Genomic DNA, 18,950 nt, shown 5'->3' with positions numbered 1-18,950 from the left:
TACACAACTGAGGCTGTTTAATCACCTCTAAAATGGGGGTAATAATCATACTTTACTCACAGGGTTATTGCATCAAGTGAGATAATGTCTAAAACAATTTGTAAATATGAAAGTATCATAGAAATATTAGCTTAGTGTTATTAATTTGTTTGACAAAATCTTACTACAATTAATAAATATTATTACTATCATTTGATAAAAATGAGGTAATCAGTAGAATAGTGTTTAGTCCTCAAGCTTCTTCTTAAATAAGGTATATCTCTTGGGTATGGTAGGCTCATATAAGATTTCCTGGTAAATAGAACTACAAAAATGAGTATCTACAATATCAAATGAGTCATAAAACAAGGAGGGAATTTGAACTTCATGGGCATTTGAAGCTTGTCATGTTTTCGTTAAGCATCAGCAAGGAGGTGAGGGTCACTAGAGAGCAGAACCCAGGGCAGGAAGGTATGGAGGAATGCAAAAGCAGAGAATGGCCAGACTCTGTATCTGATCCTGGATGTAATAGGGAGCTGTTGACGTTTACTAAGTAGGGAAGTAAAATGGCCACATCTGCTTTTTGAAGAAATCTGGCAACTACACAGAAAATGGACTGGAGTGGGGATGACAGTCGAGGCAGGAAGATCAACCAGAAGCCTCCCGCTTTAATTTATAGTCTAGATGTGAAGTAATGATGAGAGCCAGTTGAACTAGGGTGGTGGCAGTGCCAGAGAAGAGAAGGGATGTTACAAGAGATGTTAGAAAGGTAGAATTCCTCAAAGAATGTTTTGAATGCCTTTTCATTATTGAACAGCCATCTTTTATCATTTCTGCTTGAGGTAAGATCTCAGGATAGTTCATCCTAGGCTGTATTCTGGTCTCTATTTCTCTTAGGAATCCATTGTTTCAAAGCTTTCTGTTTTTTCTAGGGGGGTGTTCAGAATAGCTTTATGTTATTCAAATTTTCGTTATTTAATATCTGAAGGGTCTTCTGGTCACTTGCAGATTTTGTTGAATTGAATTAAGATTAATCACTATGTGTCTTAGAATTTATAGTTTAAGGCTTTTCTGCTTCATTTTCTGGAGGCAATCTATTCATTCTTTTAATTAGTATTTCATTTCCTAAGTTTAGAAGTTCTGGGAAGTTTTCTTCAATTATTTAACAGCATTATGGTGTTCAGACTTTTTCCTGCATTGTCATGGTCTTCTGAGACAATTATGAATTTTAGGGTTGTCTCTACACATTGTAAGATTTACTAGAATAGGGAATAGTTTATTTTATTATTTTTTTTTATTTCCCATCTTCTAAACTGTCCTTCAATTCTGGACATTTGAATTTCTAATCAGTTGCTCCCTCGTGTTTCCTTGGTGAGACTTTCTATCACAAATTCAAGTTTGTCTATTCTGCCAATTATTTCTTTTTCTTTTAAAAAATTGATATTTTATTTTATTTTTCCAATTACATGCTATGGAAGTCTTTCAATATTCATCCACTTGCATATTTATAAGTTATACATTTTTCTACCACCCGCCCTTCCCACCTGCCTCCTTTCTGTGTCTGCCAATTATTTCTTCATTGCAGGCATAAATTCTTCTCTCACAATCCTCATTCCATCCACTCAAAAAAAGATGCTGGGTTCCATGTTCTCTTCAAATTCCAGAGGATTATTTATCTTATCAGGGGCTGAGTCATTTTCCTTTATTTTATAGTATTTAAACTAAACCTAAACTCATTTGGAGACCTGGTAGTCATATTTTCTTTAGCTATAAATGCTTCCTTCTGTTTTCTTATTTGCTTATTCTCAATGTATTTTAAGTTTTTTTTTTCCTCCTGAGATCTTGGGTTTTCCTTTTATTTTCCTTTGTTGTTCACTTTCTGACTTCCTTTCCTCCTACATTGATTTCCTGGAGTTGGTTCTCAAGCATCTAATTCTGTTTCCATATTGAGCAATTCACAGTTCACCAGCTTAGCTTTCTGCCTCAAGTGACTTTTGGGTGGACAGAACTGACATCAGATGGACGTTGGGTTGGTTCCTTCAGGCTTAGTGGCTTGCTGTACAACTCCACAAAGTTCTCCCCTACCTTTATGGTGTCCTACCCAACTCTTGAATTCCATGACTCAGCAGTGAAGAGTGTGGCCATGTTGGTGTGAAGATGGCTGTGGTTGATTCCTATAGTTTGGACCCCTGAGGCTCTAGGAGGAGGTGGAGTTAGGGACTTGGCCTCTATTTCAAGACCAGACAATATTTTCTGCACCATCCCCTCTCTTCCTCTGTTCTTCTGAAGAGATATTTTGCACCACAGAATGCTGATGAAGCACTTGCTATGGAGACCTCATCCAGTTTCTGCAGTTTGAAATATTAGTCTCCATGGCACTAAAGAGGAAGAGGGACTTGGGGATGAAGTTGTATTCTGTTGCACGCTGTGAAAATGAATATTAATAATCAATACCTTGAGGAGAGTCAGAGGCTCTCCCCTTCTTCTAAATTCCTCATTTTAAAAGTTTAGTTTGACTTCAGAAGGATATTATTGTTAATGAGACTGCATAGACTCTCCTTGACCTAATCTTTCAAGGAATTTAATCTAGGGTGGAGAAGGCCATAGTGTTCTACTTAAGACTAGATAGAGAGATAGATCCTTTTGTCTGGATAGTCCAAATTGGGGAGTGGTCCAGTAGAGCTGGTATAGAGAAATTTTTCTCTGTCCAGGGATGATAACATGATAGGGTGTCATCAGCCCCTATTGGAAGGGTATTATAAATTGTTAGCCCACTGCCACAGTTGTCTTTGATCTAAGAAAGATGGTCAAATGACCATTCTTTTATTCATAATTAATTATTATAATGCACATAATTATAATAAATACTTATTATTAATAAAATCATCAAATTACCCCAAACCTATTTAAATATCACAAAGCCCATGTATCAGATCACCCAGTGCAGCCTTGCTACCTATAGTAGGACAGACAGTGAGGGAGGGGATGCTGAATAAGGGGAAGGTAGTCTAAAAGTTTTCATTTTCTTTTGGTTTGTTGATGTCCTAAGCTATGGAGATAGTTAAAGTTGCATTATCTTTATTGGATGATTTCTATTTTGGAGAGGTCTAAGAGATCATGAGGATCAGGAAAAACAAATGCTTATTCTTTCATCTTGTTGGTTATATGTTACAGAAGTCACAAAGATAGAATCAACAGGTCTTAGTGACAGGTTAGATATGGTTAGTGGGAATGAAGAAAGAGTCAAGGATGATACCTGGTTTACTAGCCTGTGTGAGTGTAAGAACTGTGATGCCCTTGGAAATAAAGAGAACATGAGGAAGAGCAAAAAAAGGAGCATAAGTTTCGATAGGATGAATTTAAGATGTGATGGGGTCATCTAGTCTGCGAAAGCTAATAGGCAGATGGAGACTTAGAAATCAAAGAAAGGGTTGGGTTATTTAAGTAGAATTGAAAATAATCAGCATAGAGATGAAAATCCAATCTAATGGAGATGAGATCATCAAGTGAAATAGTATGAAGGGAAAGAGAACACAAGACAATCTTGTGGGAACCCCACAGTTAATGGATGTGATGTATAAAGATACAGCAAGGGAAACTAAAAAGGGAGTGATCAGACAAGTAGAAAAAACAAGGAGAGTTGTCCTGAAAACCTAAAAAGAAGAGGGTGTCAAGGAGAAGATTACTGATAATGTCAAAGGTTTCACAGAGGTCAAGAATGATGAGAAAAGGCCATTTAATAAAAGCCTATTGAGAGAGTTAAAAGACCTAGATGAAAGCCTTCAATACCCGACCCAACCTTTACATATGGGGTATGTGTAGAAAGAAATGGATAAAGATCATCAAAGATGAAAATGCAAACAGTCTTGGTGTAGGGAGTTCTTAGACTATGGAAACACAGATCCATTAAGATAAATTTTGAGTGAGTAAATCATTTTTTATTATAATAAATACAGAAATTAAAAATGAAAATTATATGAAGAATACTATCTGCATCCAGAGAAAGACTGATAAAAAAATATATAGAATAATTTTACACGTATCTACCTATTTGTGTCTAACAGTAGATAACTGGAGTGGGGAGGAGGGAAGAAATAAAAAGGAAAAAAAAGAAATTTATATTACTTTTGCAGGGAATAGAAGGTTGTACATGATAGATTTGCAGTTTCACATTCAATCATCTTTTTTATTGTATTGTTATGATAATTGTTGTTTTATTCCTTAAATTGAAAATATTTTTTTAATTACATAACCTAAGTACTTCTGCAAAAGTATTTTCAATTTAAAACTCAACAGAATAAGATGCTGTTTTTCATCTATGTAGACACCACTAATGGTGATGCTTAGGGAAAATGATTGACCTCATCAATAATGTTCTTCTTGTAGCTGTGTAACTAGCATCACTCAGCTGCTTAATAGCTAGCTGGACTAGTAGTCTGAGGTCCTGGGCCAACTGGCCCACATATGGAACTTAGCTTCCATACAACTTGAATTTGCTCATTGCTAGGGAAAACAAGGAGATTAGCAGACATGGGTGGATCTTAAAGTGAAAGGACATCAGAAAGAGAAAAAAAAGTGCAAAGGCTAGGGCCAGTCACACAAATACACCACAGGACGTGAAAATCTCCATGTTCCAACTGACATGGGGGATAAAATGAGATTAGCTTGCCACATTGCCCATAACCGAACATCTCATTCTAGAGTTCAGATCTCCCATCTCACTGGTTCTGAAGCTTATACTTGTTTTGGATACATTTCATGCTTTTGTCCTGGCCATTTGTCTTGTTTTCAATAGCCTTGATTTTGAACTTAAATGGAGAATGCTCAATCAGCCTTAAGGATATTTTCAAAAAGGCTGTTTAAAAATTCTTGAATCAATTTACCTACAAATACTTACTGCTGTTTAGTTTTGTTCAACTCTCCCTGACCCAATTCAGGGTTTTCATGGCAAAGAAACTAGAATGGCTTGATGGTTCCTTCTCCAGTTTATTTTAAAATAAGGAAACTGATGCAAAAAGAATTAAGTGACTTGCTCAGGATCAAAGCACTATTGTCTGGGGCCACATTTGAAATCAGAAGATGAGTCTTTTTAACTTCAGGTCTGGCACTCTACTATATCACTTAGCTTTTTCAAAATTATCATTGGTCAGTCATCTCGGAAGTTTTCTTGGCAAAGATATTGGAGTGGTTTGCCATTTCCTCCTCCAGTTCATTTTATAGAAGAGGAAACTGAGACAAATCGGTTAAGTAACTTGACCAGGGTCACATGGCTAATAAGCGTCAATGGCCAGATTTGAACTCATGAAGATGCGTCTTCCTGATGCCAGGTCTGGAACTTTTTCCACTAGCTGACTGAAAAAAGTAGTATTTGACTAGAACAGACAAACTCAAATTCAGAACAAAATAGCCAAAGAGGCTAATTATTATAACTCATACATTGGTTTCTGTGGTTTCTTAAATCAGTTAAAGGTCATTAAAATGTTGACTTCCTCCATATTTACCATTTCCATTGGTCTCATTTTCCTTTATCACTATCTTTTGGTTTCCACAGGTAGCAAAGTGCTTTGAAAAGGATAAAGCAGTTCACAAATGCAAGTTATTAAAAATATTTACTAATCCTATGGTGAATTTAAAGTTATAATTCATAAATCCTTGGTTTTATATTTGTAGGACTTCTCTACTCAAATATCACATCATTCTCACATACAAACAAGCTTACATATAGTCTTAAAGAAAAGAATATATGAAATTTGTATCAGATCTGATGTCTTTTTTTCTTTTATGCTTAAGTTATATAAGCCAATGATTAAGCAATTAAGTTATGTTAACACAATGGTGCAGCCTGAGATGTGCATTTAAATATGTCAGTAAATATATTTTTAGACATCCGATGCTGATGGACAATAAACTGGACTCATAATTAAATAAGGAGAGTATCAGGCTTGTTTGAATTTGGAAAATTGTCCAGTACCTTGAAAGATCTCCAAGTTTCTTTCTGGATCTGAATACTTATCTTCTTAACATCAATTTTTTCAAATCAATTCATCAACAAGCACTGAAGGTCACCCAAAGGGCAATGAAGAGCTACATGGTGAAGAGGCTAAAATCTATTAACAATAAATTACTATTGATTATGAAGTAGCTGAAAGATGTATGTACTCTGAAAGATGTATGATTTCATCAATGTGGTTCCATTCCTTCATTGGTAGATAATAGTGATGATAACGATAATGATGATGATGATGATAAGGATGAAAAAAGCCATCATTTAAATATAACTTTATACTTTGCAAAGTGCTTTACAAATTATTATTTCATTTGCTCTACACAAGAACCCTGAGAAGCCGTCTGTCCACTATACCTCATGGCTGCTTTTCATGGTATCACTTTTCATCTTGTGTAGGGGGCACCCAGTCCAACCCCCTCAATTTATAGGTCCAGGTTACTTGTTCATGACCCCACGAGAAGTAAACAACCTAGACGCACTGTTTACTCTTATTCCCAATGAAGTATTCTTTCCATTAAATACCTTGATATTGTTCGAATATCAAAGGAATGTGTTGGTTATTATTAGTTTTCAATTCTTTAAAAGACGTTACCAGAGAAATGCATGAACAGAAAAGGAAGTGGACAAGAAAGGTAATGAGAGCAAGGATTAATGGATGAATTACCTGCTAGCTTCACTTGTGTGTATGCAATGTTAAGAGATCTGGCATAATGGATGTATTTACAAAAAAGGCACAGAGCAGAATCACACAGGATTAAATGGTGATAGTAGGTTGCTTTCCCTTCAGAAGAATTAACCACATTGAGGTAATCATAGACCCAAAAAGAAACTTAAAGACCTTCTTATTTTGTTAAACAAAAGAGTTTCTATGTGGTAAGTTTTCCTTAAATATTTCTGACACAATAATAGCATGAAGAATATTATTTAATGTTTTAAGAATTTAGAACTGAGATCAAATGAACTATTTGTATTGCTATGGATGATAATTACTATTAAAAAATGGTCCTCCATTGAGGTCTAATGCATTACATTTAATAATTTATATCCATCTAAAATAGCATTTAGTATTTTAGACCCTAGTGTTTACTCAAAAGATATCAGAAAGCAGCAGGAGCCAGTAAAACATACATAAGGGTGCAGGCAGAAGATGGACACTGATGTGAGCTTTAAAATGTAATACTATTTACTTTACTGTATTTTTAGTTGTTTTATTAAATATTTTATCTATTTATATTTTAATCTTGCTTAAGTCACACCCAAAAGTGTCATGGGTTCTGTGTTTGACACCTCTGCACTAAGAAGTCAACTCTTCTCCAAAAATGTGATTTTAAAAAATCTTTGAAAAAAGTAGTCACATGATTATTTTACATAATTTGTTCATATAGTTTAGATGCAATTTAGAAATATATGTGCCAGTCAGTATGAAGTATTTTTTCCTAGGTATGATTTTTTATCAATTATACCAAAAACAGAAGATCATTTTTAGAAGACTTATATAAATTATATCTTCGAAAGAAACATGATTTTTAATTGTAGAAGTCTTGGGAGGGAATCTATCCTGAATGAACCTGTTAAAAATGTTTAGTTTAATGAAATCAGATCAATTTCTAGTATGAGTAGTGTGAGTTGTCGTTAAATCAATAGCATGTGTTGTCTATTATTCTGATGCTTGATAGGGGCTCTTGTGTGGTCTATTAAAGACTGCAGGCATAAACTGTACATTAAAAATATTTTCCCTTTGCTCAGAATACTTAAGATAAAAATCTCTTAAATTTAAGAAAGTAGAAAGTAATGCTGATGATCACTTACATGCTAAACAGCTTAGCTTATCTTCCATTGAAATCATAATGGAAGATAAATGTGATGCAGAATACTCCCTTACCTCCAGGATTTCTTTTCATAACAAAGAATGTTATTTGCATCTGTCAATTATAAATATCTTAAGACATTGAAAGGGGGAGATCTTTAACTATAAAAAGAACCATGAAACTTTCTATTTGCAAACAGTATAAATGTATTTAATGAAATGTTTAAAGGTAAGAATCCCAAGAAACAGATTTTCAAACTTAAGAATAATTATCATAATAAGAACAGGATGCCATTTGTGTGATTGGTTTGTTTTCTTTGGAAGATAAACCTTTAGGCCTAAATTTATATTGCTCCTTTGTCTGATATCTATCATTGGAAAGAAAGCTCCCTGAGGGTAGAACATGTAATTCCATCTAGCAGATTGCCACACCTTTAGCAGCAGGTACACAATAAATACTGAAATGTGAAATGTATACCTACATTGCCTATGTCAGATGGAATCAGAATACCTGAATGAGAAAAGCTCAACTTATGTTCATTTGTAGGAACTTCAAAAGATTGGATTCATTAAATGGAAAATCAATAAACATTTTATCACATACTCACTCCTTTTTGGAGGAAACTTACTCTGTGACTTTTCCATGGAATTAATATGGATGTCTAGAAGTTGCATTTGATTGCTTCCTATAAAGGGACTGTCTTTCACTGTGTTGTCTTAAGACACTAAAAATAGGGGCAGCTAGGTGGCGCAGTGGATAGAGCACCTGCCCTGGAGTCAGGAGTTCCTGAGTTCAAATCCGACCTCAGACACTTAATAATTACCTAGCTGTGTGGCCTTGGGCAAGCCACTTAACCCCATTGCCTTGCAAAAAAACTTAAAAGAAAAAAGACACTAAAAATAATTTGATGACAGTATATACCATAAGAATCAGTCTGGGATGGAAGTTAGAGGGTCCGTCTTATAAAGTTGGGAAGATTTGGGGCAAATCCTGCCTCTGACACTTACCAGCTGTGTCAAATTTCTTCATCAGGTAATTGTCCAATATTATAAGTCATAGAGAGATTGCTGAATCTGGTAGAATTGGTAGGAGTTTTTATGCCAGAAGATCTTTAAAGTAAGAAATCATGGATTTCTTTAAAAATTATGTTCATTACTACTAAATATGCACAGATATTTATTTAAGGTATGGCCATAATTCTGTGTCTTTAGTAATAGTGGAATCATTAAGATTTTTTTTTTTAGATTTTTTTTTGCAAGGCAAATGGGGTTAAGTGGCTTGCCCAAGGCCACACAGCTAGGTAACTATTAAGTGTCTGAGGCCAGATTTGAACTCAGGTACACCTGACTCCAGGGCCTGTGCTCTATCCACTGTACAACTTAGCCACCCCATTTTGTTTTTTAAAGCTAAAACTTAAGCCTTTAAGAAAAAAGAAAAGAAATAGTTATATTTATTTTTGTAGCTCTAAGTTGGGTATGAGTCATTCACATTACATAAATATCATCCACTTTCCAAATAAATTTACCTAACATGAACATCAATATCCAGTTACATTAGACATCACTGACAAAAGAAGAGCTCATATATTAAAACACAAATTTCCTTCAGAAGGGTCAATTTTTCATTACAAATGACCACTCAAAGTGTAGGACTTCAGAATGCTAATGTGTCAAAATTCTCTCAATTGAGTTTTTCCTAAGCTACTTGCATCAGTTTCAAATTGCCTGTGAAGAAGACAACATAGGTCTGGCCACCCAGACACAGAGTGACCTGCTTGCTGGAAGTATTCCCTCCTGAAGACTTCATGGGGCTAGAGGATGTCTAAGGTTTCTTCTGGTGCTGTCAAGGATCCCAGTTTTTATGATGCTCATACATCTAAAAGTTTATGTGAGGTCATCAAGTCAGATGTTCCCTCTAATGATAGAGACCACAGCTTGTTCGCACCTGTCCATCCTGTGGGATGCTCTTCTGTCTCCTCCCCAGGTTTGTCACAGGGGATCTATCCAATGTATCTGAGATCTGCCCTGATGGGCACCAACATTAGAGCTGTCCATGACTCCAACCATGACAACTTTGAGTCTTGTTCTTCCTCTAAGTTCACTAGTTGTTATATGACACAGCTTGTTCACACTCCCCATGGCTATTTGACATTTAGCAAGGCAGGCAGAATGATATTATTGAAAAGCTGGAACTTTTGTTTCATGGGAAACTTAGGGTCAGTAAAGTTTGCAGCTTTCCCAAAGACATCCAGGTCACTCTCATCCTCCAGGTCAACTCTGGGCTCAACTCCATGGTCAAATGTATGACCTGTTCCCAATATATGGACTTTGTGATGAGCCTCTATAGGCAGAGACCCTTAGGATTGAATCTTGAATCCCTTTTGACAGCATCTACTGAAACCTATGGATTTCTCCTCACAAAAATATTTTTAAATGACTCAAATGATTCTAAGGGAAACCAAATTAAACTGAAATATAAATGTATAAAAAAAAGAAAAAACAAAAATCACAAGTTCATAGATGCCAGACATTTAAGCTGACAGTCTATTTTATAGCTCCTAATTCATTTCCCTGTTTCAAGTCTCTCCCCATTTCACTAGTTGTAAGCTTAGGTAGAATAAGGATTCATCAAAATGCAATGAAACACTGATAATTACAGTATATTATATTTTTTTTTCTTGGAAATCTACAACACAAGTAATTATTTCCACACCACTCAAAAATTTTATGTTGGACATCCATTATGTCTGTTCAGTCACTGCCTTTTCTGAATATCACATGGATATTGATGACTCAAGTATTTTTTTTTTGTTACATTAATTTTTGAGGAGAATGCTGATCTTGCTTATTAACCCCCTTTGGACCACCTATATCACCACTGGAAATTTATAATGGGAATCTAGGGCAACAAATATTGTAAAGATTTTTAAGGTATTCACCTTTTGACCATCATGTTCAAAAGTCGAAAACCAGGGTTCAGCAGTTTCCATAAGGTGTGAAAACATTGCACTAAAAATAGAAGAAAAATAAGGTTATTAATTGCTATAATATTAAAGTTATTGAAAAGAATGTTTCAAAACAGTTTTTATACTTACTAGGCATCATGTTCCAGATACTCAGGGTTCAAAAGAGCTTTCATTTCCTCACTTAAATAAACAAAACAAATCAAAGTTTGTATTTGGGTCAGCATTCTGCATTTACCACTATAAAGAAAACCATATTTCTCCATAAAGTTCAAATGAAAAAAATTAGCTCTTTTAAATGAAAAGAGAAACTCTACTGAATAAATAAAGTCTTTCTTTTCTATTAAGATCAAAAACAAATTAGTTGCTTCGTCTGCACTACAATGAAGCAGCTATCTTATTATTCCAAATAACAAATTACGGAATGTCACAACAGATACCTAGACTATGCTTGATCTAGAATAATTGATTACTCTACAATCTATCACTGTTTGTCCAAAAGGAAAAAAAAATACAGTTACTGGTCAAATTTGCAATATCAAAACATTAATTTATTTTGCTTTAATAGCTTCTATTTTTATTGTATTTTAACAGCAATTAATCAGTGACAGCTCTTCTTATCAATCTAGACTATAGTATTACTTAACTTTTTGATGGATAAAGTCTATTGATAAAATACCCTCCCCCCCACTGCAGGCAATTATCCTTTATTTAAGTGAAGTAAATCCTATACACAATAAATTAGGCCTTTAATTTTCTTTTAAACAAAAGTCTACAAAAACAATTTATGTAAACATGTTACTCCAATAATCACATTGAATTGGACATTTCAGAAGAAAATTTTTTAAGTTAAAATTGTTGAGCTTTAAAAATCAGAGAAAGATTAAAAAATATTAACATATTTGACAGGAAGGTAAAAACAAATATAATTAGCATAGCTTACTGAGTTAAAAGAGCTAGAGTACCATGAAAAATATAGACAAGACACTTATATTCCAGTGGGATCAGAGGAAGGTCAAAGTACAAAAATAGTTATTTTAGGGAAAATGAGAAGTTAAAAGGAGAAATTCAAATAAAATGCCTTAAGAAAAAGAAGAGAAATCAGCCCTTTCCCAGAGGGGAAGGGAAAGGACAAATGGAATTAGGCAGGATTTACTCAAGTTGGTCAAGAAAGGAGAGGAATTTCAGATGGTGTTGGGGAGGAGCAGGGAAAGAAGGAGAAGAAGGGATTCAGACTCATCAAGTTGGAAATAGATCTTGGAATAAGAAAGGGGAATAATAGGAGAAGATTAAAGAGAGAATTTCTAAAATGCAAATTTCTTATAAATTATTAAAATGGGGAAAAACCTGGTCAAATGCCCCTTTCAACATCTTCATTGGTCAGATATAGATTATTTGCCATCATTTCTCTCCCCTTCCTTTCCCCTTGCCCTCTTTCACAAGAGCTGGAGACTGGCCAGCAATGGCCAGATGACCACTTCTCAGGTATGTTCTAGCTCTATTCTAGAGCACCCCTGGTAGAGTCTAGACTGTCGTTGCAGTCCAGCTGTTTTCAGTCGGGTCTGATTCTTTGTTGACCCCACTTGGGGTTTTCTTGGCAAAGATACTAGGGTGGTTTGCCATTTCCCTTTCCAACTCATTTTCCAGGTGAAGAAACTGAGGCAGACAGGATGAAGTGACTTGCCTAGGGTCACACAGCTAGTGAGTGTTTGAGTCCAAAGGAAGAGGCTTCTTCCTGACCAGGATGCTCAATGCACTAGGTGCCACTATGGACTGAGGACAAGCTAGACCCTCAGCTATTTGCTTCTATCACTGGGATGCACTGATTCTTGGCCGAGATCCCTTTCCATCCAGTTGATCTATCGCAGCATAGACAAATTAACTTTATCATTGGCAGGATCTGTTTGTTTTACTGGGTGACAAAGTCACTCGACATTTTCCCTAAACCATTTAAATGGGCTTTGAATTATTTACTGTTTGTCATGGTTCCTTTTCATGAGTGACAGGGGCCATTTCATTTCATCTTTATGATGGTAGATTTCCTTTAGCAAATAGGGTGGGTAAGATCTAGACATGACAGACTGGATCTTTGGGATGTGGTCCTAGCTGAACCATCTCTGTGAAGCTCAGAGGGGGTTTCCTGATACAGCATTTTTCTCCTGATTAGCTCTCCAAGGACCTCATCCTTCTTTGGAGTCAAACTGGCTTATTTGCTTTCCTCAGTGCTCTTGACATTCCTAATGAATCCCCTAAATGCCCAGCTAGCAACAACTCCCATCTTTCAGTTTGTATGATGGACACTGGTGCAATCCTCCTGGACTACAAGCTTTTATTTCACTTCTTTATTGTCGATGAATGTCACATTACTCTGCACAGTGATCAAGTCCAGGATTCTCCACATCAATGGTTCCTAATTTACTATAATAGTGAGGTAAAACAAAGGAATTATCAAAGTTCTAAACCAAACTTTAAAGAAAACAAATGTTTCTAATGCTTGTTGAAACAGGGATTCTATTGATCAAAACTTTAAAAGGATTCATTGGGAAATAAGTCAATTTCCACAGAATAGACTGTAGTTCAGCTTGGCTTCCTTAGAATCTTACTAAGCTAACCTAGGATTAAAACTACTTATGCTAACAAAGAGGGCAAGCTAGGTGATACAGCAAATAAGTGCTGGGTCTCAAGTCAGGAAGATCCGTGTTTAAATTTGGCCTGAGACACTTATTAGCTGTGTGGTTCTGGGTCAATTAACTCTATTTGCCTCATTATCCTCATCTGCAATATGAGATGGAAAAGCAAGTGTAAACTACTCCAGTATCTTCCCAGGAAGACCCCCAAACAGGGTCAGGAAGAGGAGACAAAACTGAAATGACCGAATACCACCAACTATGACAAAGACTACTTAATGAATGGACCCTATCTCACTACTTCTTTTTATTTACACATTTAGAAGTTATTCATCTAATAGTCCCTTTATTATAAGGGCCTTGGAGGGGAAGGTAGAAGGACAGGGGAATTCTATAGAACTCAAAGTACAGCTGGACAATCATCGGTGGCTAATGACGACTCATCAAAGTGAAGACTTGCCTTGGCCGCGCAGCTTCACTGGCATGTAGGAAGGCTTGGTGGTCACAATGTAGGATAAAGACTATTGGTGCTAAGAGCTCATGCATACCCTGAGACATAAGAAGAAAATGAGACAAAATATGTTGAATCCAATAGGTTACAGCACACTACAAAGATGTATTTCTGTAATTTGCAATAGCCAGTAACATAACCATATACTATAAAAGAAGGAAAAAAATCATATTTTAATCCAAAAAAGTTGCCTCCTTTTAAAAAATTGTCAATTCCAACTGAACCAGAGCATTTGTTCTTCTTCTAGATACAGTGAGAGGTTTTCTTTGAAATGACACAGCAGACAATAAATTGGCATGGTAGACAACCTTGCACCTGTCAGTTGCTACAAGAACTGTGCTCATAAATATGAATTTCATTTATGCAAATTACAATCATGAGCTTCAGCAGAAAGATCTGCAGTAAGAAGTGTTAATGGAGAAAAGTCGACCGGAGGAAATGATACCCAATGTTTTCATTGTATAATGGTTTGGAATTAGGATGTCAGGAGCTTTGGAGAAGAGCTGAAGTCAGCTAGCTTCAAATGTTGGAGAATGAAAGGTCCCTACATTTGGAGGGTATGATAAAGAAACAAAGGCTTTAAAAAGAGAGTTTTCAATATGTTTATATTGTGAAATATTTTTTAAAAGAGCAATTTTTTTCCCAACATTTCAAAGGTTTTAAATTAAATTTCATTTAGTAATTTAAAAAACAATTCACTACTGAACCTGTATTTTGACTTACAACCCCAAAGATTAATTGAATATAACTAAGTAACAATATTTAATGTTAAATTACTAAGGTGTGTGATCATAGTTAAATTCAATTTTTTTTGGATCATAAGTAAATATACTGTTGCAGGTGAATTTTCTAGATAATTTTAACACTACTCTCACATGACAAAATTTTTTCATTTTGAATATTTTGGATGGACCTCTTGGCTATCTTCTATAAAAAAGGTTAGTAAACATAATGTTGATCCATCTTAATTGTTCAGGACCTTTGTCATGAACATCAATTAATTAACTTTTTGAATATAGTGATATGGGCCTTGGGATTATTTAGATAAGTACAGCTCCTATATTAAGTGCTACTTGAGTTCTTAGGGCTACTTTTGAATCCAGTTTTTCCATGTTTATATTCTCCCCGAGACTCACATTGGCCAACCATTGGAGAAGGTATCCCATCTCTCACCTTTGGGTCTTTACATGTGGTTCCATATTTTTGGAACCTATTCCTTCCTCATCTGTAGACTTTAGAATGCAAAGATCAATGTGGGGGCCACTCCATACATAAAACCTTTCCTGATCACCCCACTGGGAGATGATCTACGTGAAATATATCCAATGGATTCTGCAGGAAGAGGACCCCAGGAAGCCCATCTCTACCCTTCCTACCAATGCTCCCTTTCCCTTTCTTGCTCCAGGTTAGACTGTGATGCACCTCCTCCTTTATTCACAGCCTTCTATGAGAAGAGAAGAGCCATCTATCCCACCAGTATCCTGCCAGGTCTCCACCTCGTGTGGGAGTCTCCTGCCTTTCAGCACCACATCATCACTGACCATGGTCTCTGGACAGTGTCACTGAACTGACACTGAGTCAACACAGAGCATGAGTCAAGGTGTAAGATGCAAGAGGGCTGGAAAGTTAGGAGAATGATAAACTGTTTACTTCTCTGCCAGAATGACACTTCTCAGTCTCCTTCCATGTCATGCCCATGCTGTTTTAGGTTTCCTTTTTTTTTAACCTCTAAACACTTGATGATCTAATCAGTTCTCATAGAAACAATTATTATATTATCTCAAGGAAAAAATTTTCAAGATCTGCATATCTAGTCCTCCTAGACAGCTTAGTCATCTCAAACTGAACTTATATGTAAGAGCAGCCATTACTTGCATTTTTTTAAGAACTTGGTCTTTATCCCCAGGCAAAAATCACTTTCTTATGCTAAGTAGGACAGAATTATAACAACTGTATGATAATGTTTGTCCTTTGTTCTCAAAGAAGACCACAATATCAGGGAGGCGATGTCATGATAAGCATGTGAATTAAATTTGAGTGAGGGGTGGCTCTGGTTTTAGTGGTAAAATATGGATCAGGACAACTGGAGATGACCCTGGATGTGAAGAAATTAGGATTAATTGACTTGCCCAAGGACACCCAGGTAGTGTCAAATGTCTGAGGCTGGATTTGCACTCCTGTCCTCCTGACTCCAAGGCCAGTACTCTATACTAGCTGATATATTTGTTATAATCTATATATGTATATGTAGGTATGTGCATGTGTATATATGTGTGCAATACATGTTTATATACATGTAATATATGTATAAACATAAATTTAACTGTTAACTTAAAGAGGTCTACAGCAATGCCTAGGCAAGGGGTGATGATGGCTTGTAGTGTGTGGTGGCTGTTGGAATAGGGAAGGAAAGTATTTCTTAACTCTTTATAATGAGTAAAAAGTAGAACTACAAAGAACAATCAATACTTTCAATATTCTTACATCTACCTGGACAATTGCTATCCTTCAAGAATGCAATGGAGTAGGCTAAAGAATGAATAGACAGTAAAATATTTGAGGTCCTGGGTGTCAGCAGGTCACTAAACAGGAAAGCTTAGTAATCATTCAACATGAAAGAAAAATTGATATAGTAAAACCTATGCTATTTGATCTTGTTCATAACACTTCTAAAATCCACCATTACAAGTTCAAGAATATATCTCCAAAGTGAAAAATGAAGAGTTTAATAGCCTCTATATTGGAGTTGCTAGGATTGCTAAGTAGTTGATATTTATTTTGCTGCTATTTTCAAAATAAATTAGATGTACACCCCTAACATGTGAAAAACAAATGTTTACATTACATGCTCAAATCATTACTTTTTCATTTATTTGCAGATCCAAAAATTAAGGAGAGACTTTTTAAAATATAATTAACTAGGCTGAATTACTATTTTTAGTTAATTAGCTTATAGTAACTGCCCATTCTCTAAAATTAAATTTTCTAATCTATATCAAATGTCAAGAAAAATGGACTATATTATAGAAACTCTTGATCATAGCACCTTTTGAAAAAAGTTTGATACATGAGTTTGAATTTAATAGTCACTTTTTATACATCCTTAAAAAGACCATTCACTGCCTAATAGAGTGCTAAGCTTAGGGACAGTGGCTTTCTATTTTTCAAGTTTCCTGAGCATTAAGAGGGATGAGGACATTACTGTAATAGTCTAAATAGTACCCCTGGACAACAGTGACCCCGTCTTTATAGACATATGGTTGTGGAACAATGAAGAAGGCAAGTAAGACTTCTCGGGGGGGCTCCTGGTTGGAACTAGAGACTGTGGCACATGTCTGAGAAAGCTCTTTCCAGGCACTTTCCACTGCTGCAGTCGCTTCTTTCAGGAGTGCTGGAAGGGTTCTACAAAAGGACACCAACATGGGAAAAGGGAAGAAGTGCTGGAGAGCAGTAAAGAACACATTCCCCAGCAGTCCTGTTTAGACTGTTAATTAGCAAACATTTTTGTCTCTCTCCTCCTACTCTGGCTCCTCAGGGAGGAGGCAAAGGAAAACTTTAGCCCAATGCACATCCAAGTGATCATAATTCTGCATTAGTGGACTCTGATATTCTGACTAAGCTTTACTGAGTGAGCTTTAATCTGGGCTATAATGAGTACAGAACCACTTGGGGCCACTTCATTTTTGTTGCATTACACACCTGTCACTGTAGGTTCCTTTATCCAAAATTCCATTCAGGGTATGGATGGAGATGTCACTTTGAAGAACACAGGAAATGAGCTCATACTATAAATCCCTAAATTTACAGAGTAGGCAGTACTGAAGAGATACCAGTAAACAGGCAATTTCATCAAAATTCCTAATCCAAGGACAAACTCTCACAGATCGAGTGATCCACCACCAATAGCAAATGGAGTCATATTTTTAAACTAAGAAATCCAAATCCATCTCCAACAGAATATTCACCATGAGGATATGTTGCCCAGCCAGATGTTGGCTATATAAATAACCTGGGCCCATGATCACCCATAGACTTTATATATTCCCTATGGGGTAGGTTCATATCTTCCAAATGTAAGATCCTATAATGAATGTTCTTTGCACTCCCTCATGATGCTCTTTTAAAAGCAGAGTCTCTTTCTGCCCAGATACAATTACTATTGTTTTAGAACTGGTTGCATGTGACTGGCAGGCAAGCTTGATACTTGGAAAAATCAGGCGAGTGTTAACCTGCAGGGCTTCTCCTTCTCACTCCTTTTCTTAGTCCTGCTCTTCCTAAGACAATGTCTCAGCCTCTACTTTCAGACCTTATCAGAAGCTAGTTCCTTTTCTGATGGGAGGTTTTTCTCACAAAAAAAACCTCACAGAGAAAAATTTTAATTGTTTCATAACTAACGTTGATGTTTCTATATCATATCTCAAAGAATATTTGGAAAATATAAGCACAGTCCAGCTAAGATTCATATGCTAAGAACGTTTCCATTTGGATTTTTCAGCTCTCTTTTCATAGTAATGTTTTTTGTTTGTTTGTTTTTTTAGTTTTTGTCAGGAAATGGGGTTAAATGGCTTGCCCAAAGCCATACAGCTAGGTAATTATTAAGTGTCTGAGGCTAGATTTGAACTCAGGTACTCCCCACTCCAGGGCCAGTGCACTATCCACTGTGCCACCTAGCCGCCCTTTTCATAGTAATCTTGAAAGAAATGTATTCACCATAAAGTATATAATTTTCACATATTTTAAAACAAAGGATTGGTGAGAACTTTAGTTAGTTCAGTAGGCTGATTATCATTTTATAATTAAAGGAATATATCCACTTCACAAAGATGTTGGGAATCAAATAGTTAATATATGTAAAATCAATGTGTACAATCTTAAATTGCTATATTAAAGTCAATTAATAAAGTATCCAAAGTCTATTATTATTATATTTGCTATAGATTACTTTGCTGAATGGGATGATGATAAGTTCAGAAATTTAATCAACTAAATAGAGCAGTGATAAAGTGCTCTAGATTGAAGACAAAAGGGTATGGGTTCAAATAAATTATCACTTAAT

The 18,950-nt window shown here is 35.8% G+C and overlaps 1 protein-coding gene across 1 annotated transcript in view; it reads right to left on the bottom strand.

Annotated features, from left to right (window-relative positions):
* Positions 1–18,950, bottom strand: part of TBC1D5 (TBC1 domain family member 5) — a 577,752-nt gene that overhangs the window by 183,198 nt on the left and 375,604 nt on the right. The window contains exons 14-16 of the mRNA XM_074195734.1: positions 13,844–13,932; positions 10,889–10,939; positions 10,733–10,802 (exon numbers count right to left, since the gene is read on the bottom strand). Of these exons, the coding sequence (XP_074051835.1) occupies positions 10,733–10,802; positions 10,889–10,939; positions 13,844–13,932 (210 nt within the window). The remainder of the gene's footprint in view (positions 1–10,732; positions 10,803–10,888; positions 10,940–13,843; positions 13,933–18,950) is intronic.

The sequence above is a fragment of the Macrotis lagotis genome, chromosome 7, assembly GCF_037893015.1.
Source record: "Macrotis lagotis isolate mMagLag1 chromosome 7, bilby.v1.9.chrom.fasta, whole genome shotgun sequence".
In the NCBI taxonomy this organism is placed as follows: Eukaryota; Metazoa; Chordata; class Mammalia; order Peramelemorphia; family Peramelidae; genus Macrotis; species Macrotis lagotis.
This window is presented reverse-complemented; position numbering and strand designations above follow the sequence as displayed.